The sequence below is a fragment of the Monoraphidium neglectum genome (assembly GCF_000611645.1).
Source record: "Monoraphidium neglectum strain SAG 48.87 unplaced genomic scaffold scaffold01623, whole genome shotgun sequence".
In the NCBI taxonomy this organism is placed as follows: Eukaryota; Viridiplantae; Chlorophyta; class Chlorophyceae; order Sphaeropleales; family Selenastraceae; genus Monoraphidium; species Monoraphidium neglectum.
The window spans coordinates 5163-12111 of NW_014012005.1; the positions used below are offsets into that span (position 1 = coordinate 5163).

At 63.4% G+C, this 6949-nt stretch overlaps 1 protein-coding gene across 1 annotated transcript in view; it reads right to left on the minus strand.

Moving 5' to 3' along the window:
- Nucleotides 1–1254: 1254 nt before the first annotated feature.
- Nucleotides 1255–6949, minus strand: part of MNEG_8506 (hypothetical protein) — a gene marked incomplete at both ends in the record, with an annotated part of 6844 nt that continues 1149 nt past the window's right edge. The window contains 11 exons of the mRNA XM_014043022.1: nucleotides 1255–1271; nucleotides 1473–1504; nucleotides 1797–1885; nucleotides 2083–2121; nucleotides 2302–2407; nucleotides 2742–2854; nucleotides 3068–3095; nucleotides 3361–3431; nucleotides 3634–3689; nucleotides 3968–4158; nucleotides 6580–6677. Coding sequence (XP_013898476.1) covers nucleotides 1255–1271; nucleotides 1473–1504; nucleotides 1797–1885; nucleotides 2083–2121; nucleotides 2302–2407; nucleotides 2742–2854; nucleotides 3068–3095; nucleotides 3361–3431; nucleotides 3634–3689; nucleotides 3968–4158; nucleotides 6580–6677 — 840 coding nt within the window. The remainder of the gene's footprint in view (nucleotides 1272–1472; nucleotides 1505–1796; nucleotides 1886–2082; nucleotides 2122–2301; nucleotides 2408–2741; nucleotides 2855–3067; nucleotides 3096–3360; nucleotides 3432–3633; nucleotides 3690–3967; nucleotides 4159–6579; nucleotides 6678–6949) is intronic.

Consider the following 6949-nt stretch of genomic DNA (forward strand, 5'->3'; position numbering starts at 1 on the left):
AAGAGTGCCGCCGCGCTTGTCGGGCTGTTCCACACTTGTTGCCATGGCTGCACCCGCGCCCTCGTCGCCGGCAGCGCGCCGCCTCGCGTCCCCTCCTTCAATCTGGCCCGTATCGCGTCTCCCTGGCTCTCCGCCCCTGCGGCCAGGCCGCCCCTGCGACGCCTGCCGTTTGTGCCTGCCATGCGGACCCCCTCTCCTCTTGTCACTTGTAAACTCCTGCGGCACCGTGTTGCAGTCGGCTGGCAACTGCAGCAGAGCGGAATCTGTGGCGGAACAAAGAATAATACATGGCACAAGGGCCGTATGATAGTACTGGGAGTGTTACTGTAATGTTATGTAATCGCTGCAGCGAGCAGCTTCCCACGCGAGCCGCGCCCACAGGGTGGCAGCCCGGTCAAGACCTGAGCGCCTCGTGGAGGCCGGCGGGCACTGCCACTGCCTTGGCAAGCCAGGGGGGGGCAATGCACCACATTGCGAGCCCTGCTGGACCAGCCGCGCTGGGGAACAACCAGGTGCGGCATGCCAGGGGAAGCAGCGCCATTGTTCTGTGCGTGCAGCGGTTGCTGTGTGGAGTGGGTCGGCGCGGGAGCAGCCGTGCACCAGCAGCATCAGGAGGAGCGGTGGCATTCAGCGACACCATGGACAAGTCGGCCGCAGAGGGAGGCGACCTGACCGGTTGTGAACCATATTCTTCAGGCCCATTCCCACAGGGGCAGGGCGTGCCAGATCAATAAGCTCGGTCAATTCACAGTCAACCCAAGTTAAAGAAGAACAGCAGCAACCACACGCAAACTGTGCGATGCCTGTTGAGTCGCTCGGTGTTGTCAGGTGTATCCAAGATCGTGAGGGTCGACCTGCAACTCAATTCGTGCCGTCTTGAAGCAAGGAATGCTTGCGTGTGAGTCAGCCAACAGTTGCGCAGCAAGCAGCTGTGCATCGATGCTCATGAAGCGAAAGCAATGGCGCGCCACGCAGAAAGTGTATCTTACTCGCGGGTGCACGTGCGAAGGAGCAGAATGTGAGGGCGCGGGCTCGACGCCGGCTCTGCTGCCCGCCTGACCAGTCACCGCCTTTGAGGCACACCCATTCCGGGGCGGCAGCGCCTCGCGGGCGCCCTCCGCCCTGGGACCGTCGTCCATCCAGGCCTGTCCTGAGAGTGCCCGCGCTGCTGGCCGCGTCAAACGGTGTTGCAGCAACGCCCGCGCTGCAGGGCGACGGCCGTGTCGCGCTGCAGTGCACACAGCCACGTGCATTCTACAGGATCTTGATGTCTGCAATTTGCGCACGAGGGAGCGTGGAGGTTGATGGGTTTGGAGTGTTCCCCGGGTAGCTAGCTTGATGGAATGCACTGCCAGTCGCGCGCAGGCCGCCGGGGGGCGGGGGGGCCCACATTCACCAAGGGGCCTGCATGCACGTGTACGCCCTCAACACCCCTACTATTACTTCAACACTGCCTGGTTGCACTCGCGCACCCGCGCAGTTCCAGAACTCCTCTGGCTGCGGCCTGCAGCAGGCGTCGAGTTTAGAGCGGGTGTGAGGCACGCGGGCGCAGATCAGTCGGTGCGACTGCTGCACGCACCGCACAACAGCTCAGATGCCTGCGGTCTGCGGTCTGCGATCGGTGGTCTGTGCCTGCATGCAAATTCAACCTGTTTCAATCCCTTGCCCCGTCGCTGGACGCATTCCAAAATCTCAATTCCTCTCATCCGTGCTTCTCCGACCCGCTCCTGCCTGTCGTCCTTCCCTCGAGATGGACCCAGATCCTCCCTTGAGCTCAACGCAAGCGAGATGCTCACGTGCCCGGCTCCCCGCAGTAGGCCATGCTTGACAGGTAGGTACCAGCATACTTGGGGTTGCGCCGGCAGTCGGGGTAGTACCGATCGCGCTGCGGTGCGGAACATCAATTGAGAGGGCACGCATGGCGCTCGGCGGGAGGCGTGGCAAATAGTAGGAGCTGCAACGAGGGGTGTGTGTTGGGGGCATGCCGGGGGCGCAGGACGGCGGGCGGCTCAGGGCCAAAGGGGTAGCGTGCAGATGCAGGCTGGCGCTGTGTCTATCGTGTGGCTAAAGAGCATCTCTCACCTTGAGGCAGGGGGGGTGACACTTGTGGCCGGTGACGTACTGCGTTCACGGCATATTGGGCAAGGATCCCAGCACATGGGGGTGAGGGTGGACATCGGTCCAGCAGAACACAGATTTTGTGCATTCCATCCCACCGGTGAGGCTTTGCTTGATGTTGGCGCTGCAACCCCAGGGGGAAATCAAGCCCCAATAGGGGCGCCTTGATTCATCCATGCTCACGTGCCACTGCAGGATGCACTTGTCGCACTTGAAGCCGGGGGGCAGCTTGAACTTCACCGCGTACACAGGGGTCCCCTCAAAGCGGGTACACCACTTCCAGTAGCCGCTGGCAATGCAGGGGCAAAGGTGGAGTGCGAGTGGGCGGCCGAAGAGAGACACTGGGTCTTGTGTAGGACCATGGGGGGGACATGTGCGTGAACAGGGCCTTGCCTGCAGAGTGCGAGCTGTCATCGTGCCCTGTGACCCCCCTGCCTCAAGATAAGAGATACTCTTTAGCCACACGGTAGACACAGCGCCAGCCTGCATCTGCACGCTCCCCCTTGGCCCTGAGCCGCCCGCCGTTCTGCGCCCCCGGCATGCCCCCCCCCCGGGCATGCCCCCAACACACAGCAGGGGGGGTGACACTTGTGGCCGGTGACGTACTGCGGTCACGCCCTCACCAGTCCACGTGCGGCTGGCGGTACCAGCGGAAGTTGCTCCAAACCTCGGCCGGGCGCAGGTTCTCTCCCAGAGACCCGCCGTTGAAGCGGCTGCCCTCGACAACCTTGGGCAGCTGCGGGTCAGGGATTAGGTGGTGCAGGCGCCGCCACAGTCGGATGTTGATTTGGCGGACAGCTGGGGTGCTGGGCGGACGGACTCGAAGGCTGAGGGGCAAGGGTTGTGAGTAGGCATGGACGCTGACAGCGCGAGCAAGCGCGTGGCTGCGGCAAAAAGGAGCATGCTCCCTCGCCGGGGGCGGGAGTGGCCGGCGCTGCGGCGCACTCACGTCCCAGGTGTCGCCCTTGCCGTCAGGCCTGCGCATCAGCGCGACGCGAGGGTTGCATAGTCGCTCAGGGTTCTACTGCAGCACGACGTGCTGTGCAAGGGCAACACTAGCTGGGGGCATGCAGGACGGCAGCTACGGAGGGCCGCCCCCTGGGCCGCTCCCTCTTACCCTGCCTGCTGGTTGAGCATCCAAGCCCCTGGCACCTACTTCGGCCCCTAGCATTAGAAGCACAAACGCAGCCCATGTGACCGCGCCACACGCTGGGGGGGTGATGGGCTCTGCATTCCACTTACCGCTGCAGGGCGATGCACTCCTTCTCGGTCTTGGCCGACAGGGGGCACACGTTGAAGTTGAAGCGGCCGTACTGCGGCGCATGCCAAGATCAGCGCAGGTGTGATAAGTTTGAGCCTTGCTTGTTGGGGTTTGGGGCCTGCCGTTGACATGGCCGACACTTGCGCCGCAATGAAAAGGCTGTCATCAATAAAACAATTCCGGTGCAGGTGACGCATGTGCTTTGGATTTGAAGGCAGCCCTTCCATTCACACCGACCAGGTCAGTCAACTCACGTGATTGGTGGTGATCATCACGTGGATCTCAATTGTCGAGCCAGACTTGTACACCTCTGTGAGGTTTGCAAATGTTGGGGGCGCAAACGAGGGCAGGTGTCGCCAATCGTGCGGCGCAGTGTGTCAATTGGGGCGTGTGCATCGTGCGACCCTGTGGCTGCATGAGGGACTGCTCACGGTATGGCCCAAACCCGATCTTGGGTTCCGGGCTAAATCTGCAACGCACTGCTTGCCGACACACCAACTGCCAAGTCACCCCAACAGGTTCACACACACACTCCCGCGTCCGCCCGCTCAACTCCCAAGATGCAACCCTTTCCGCAGCTGCCTGCACCTTCCGCCAGCCCCGCCCGTTCCCTAGTCACCCCCAGCTTCAGGCCGCCTGCCCCTCGACCATCCGCACCCTGGATGGGGCCTGGCCGCATGAACTGCTGCTTCCCGTCGTCTGCAGGGTCGCCGCACAGGCCGTGGCGGCCGCCCTTCTGCCCAACAACGTGGTAGCCGCCGGCGCTGAGGCCGTCCGGCCTGCATGTGCGCCGCGGGGGAGGTGGATATCCGGGTTGGTTCAGCTGGGCTCATCTCCCGCGTCGGCTGCATGAATTGCTCGTTTGTGGGCGAGGGGCTGGTCAAGGTTGTGTACTTGGCTACACAAGCGAATCAAGCATCATCTATACATGCAGCAGTACTATATGATTCGCACCAATAGTAGTTGCTGTCAAGGTATGCCTTCCAGTTGCGCGATGCGGGCTTTGTAAGGATGCCGTGCGTGCGCGCCCCTGGCGCCGCCATGACCAGCAGCAACGCAGCCGTCCAGGCCGCTGCTGCGGCGCTGCTGAACGGCCTCATTATTTTGCAGCTTCCACACCTACGAGGACGAGATGGAGGATTCGTGATCCTGTTGAAGCAGTCAAGGGGTGACTTCACAGGCCGACGGAGTGTGGCCATGGCAAGTGGTGCTAGACTAGTCAGATCCGCACAAATTGTCGGCTTTACGGTAGACAGCTGATTGAAGTGTGATCCCGTGGCTCCCACGATGTGGCAGACAGGCGGCACACGCAAACCGCGAGCGCTCACCCGATTAAAAACCGCGCTATAGTTCCGCTGTTGAGGGGTTGTTGAAACTACTGCAGAGCCCGGCTCAAAGGTCCCCTCATTAGGGGTCTGTTGTCAAGCCCTTGCGTCACCCCGGTGACACCTCGAACGGCAACCCTCAACCGAGCGGAACGCGGCAGCTCAGCACACCTCCATCCCTTGCACATTGCACACTCCCCTTCACTCAGCGACCTGTTGCCTGCTGGTGTGTCCAGGCGCTAAGGTCAGGGATGCAGTTGCCACGTTGGGATGTGAGCAAACTGCGGGCGGGCGACTGGCATGGCAGTCTGCAACCCACAAGGCCAGTCAACCCGAGTCAAATCTTGAGAGGCGCGATCTTGCACGCCCACATCTTGTAAGAGCACCACCATGAAAATGCACCCCCAACCCCCTACACACGCACCTCAAACTCACCCCCTCCCGCTTGCTGACCGAGGGCCCCAGCAGGCGGGAGTGGCGGTGATGGGCGGCATGGCCACTGGAGGGCGCGGGCGACCTGTTTCTTGTCTCCATCACCAACCACATGCCATAAAACCTTACATAAGACACATGATAAAAGGGGATTGCAGAAGGCCCGACAGCCAAGTGCTAAGAAGCCCGTGAGAAATGAGACATCCCGCCCCGCTGCAGCAACAAGCACATCAGGGACAGCGAAGCAGTGGGTGCGCCTACGCACCAGCGGGCGCGCGTTGGCATGGTGATGTGGCGCTTGGTAGCTACGCTTTGCCGCAGGGGGCAGGCAGAGCATGTGCTTGATGGCACGGCCAGTGGAAGAAGGGGGCGCAGGTGGGGCGCACACCATGAGTCGTGCCGTTGAGGGGACGTGCAGGCCATGCCCAGGGCGCAGGCACACCATTCTTCAGGGGGCCTTGCTTGCTGGTATTGCATTGAGGCTGCCGCAGGAATGGCGCTGCGGATGGTTGCGGCGACCATTCTTTCTGATAACGGCCGCGCAAGGACGAGGATGTAAAGGGTGTTTGAGAAAAATGGGCAAAGGGGTTGCGAGGGGCCCAGGGTGAATATCAGAGAGGAATGCGAAAACGCGTGCTTTTCGGTGTGGGCGGGCGGATAGTAGCGGCGAGTGGGGGGAAATGCTCCCGCGCGCGCCAGTTTGCGAGCGCCTTTCCGAGGGGAGCAGGCGCAGCGGCGGCGAGGAGCAGCAGCGGGGCGGCGTTGGTTGTGTAGTGTGCGACAGCGGCTGTACTGCCCCGCCGGTTGAGAGACGTGCAAGGAAAGAAAACGCGGCGAGGGGCCGTGTCTTAGATAATGCGCTGTGCAAGAGGGCGTCGCGTGGCGCTGAGACGGCCGTGCGCATTCCCGACAACACACATCCCCGCAGGGTCCCTCCCGTGTCGAAGCGCGAGCAGTGCCAGCAAGCCCCAAAAACGAATGTGCGCCATCAAGATGCACGCAGCCGCCCCGCATGCGAGGGCGGCCGCTATAAGGCCGACGGCAGCCGCAATTTGGGCGGGCCTGGCGCGGGCGGCCGGCTTTGCTTGGGTCCATACTAGCGGCCCCGCCCGCCCTTCCACAACCCGGAAGAGCCCTGCGCGCAGGAGTAGCCATCGCGCAGCGGCGCGGGCGCACCGTGCGTACCATGCGCGCACCCACAACATTCACATCCTCACAACACACTCTCAAGCGTCATCATCAACAACCAAAGGCCGAGGCCTCCCCGCAAGGCCGCCCACGGCGGCCCGCGCCTCGTGCCGCTCGCCGGTCTCGACCGCCTCCCCTGCCGCCCCCCACGCGAGCCGCTCGAGCGGCAGCGACGCGAGGTGCGCGGCGACGCGCCTGAAGCTCGGCCGCTGCCGCGGCTCCGCGGCCCAGCAGCGGGCGGCGAGGGCGGCGTACCAGTGCGGGGTGGCCTCTGGGAAGACGGGGCGCACGCCTTCGTGTGCGATGGCCTCCAGCATCCTGGCGGGCGCGCTGCTGAGCTCCTGGTAGGCGGGCTGCGGGGGTGGGGTGGGGGTGGGGAAAAGGGCAGGGTGTGCACGTGGCGTGCTGTCGCGGAGGGGCGGGTGCAGGGGTCGCGGTTTTGGGTGTGTCGGGCGGCCGGCTCGGCGCCAAGACGCGCGGCGGCGAGCGGTGGTGGGCTGTCTGACGGCATCCGAACGGCACCCCTTGAGCGGCGCCCCTTCAATTCGGTTCAAGCTCTACCCCAAACCAAGGCATAGCAGCCAGTAATGCTGCTGCGCTCGCCATTACCCGCCCACCTGCGCCC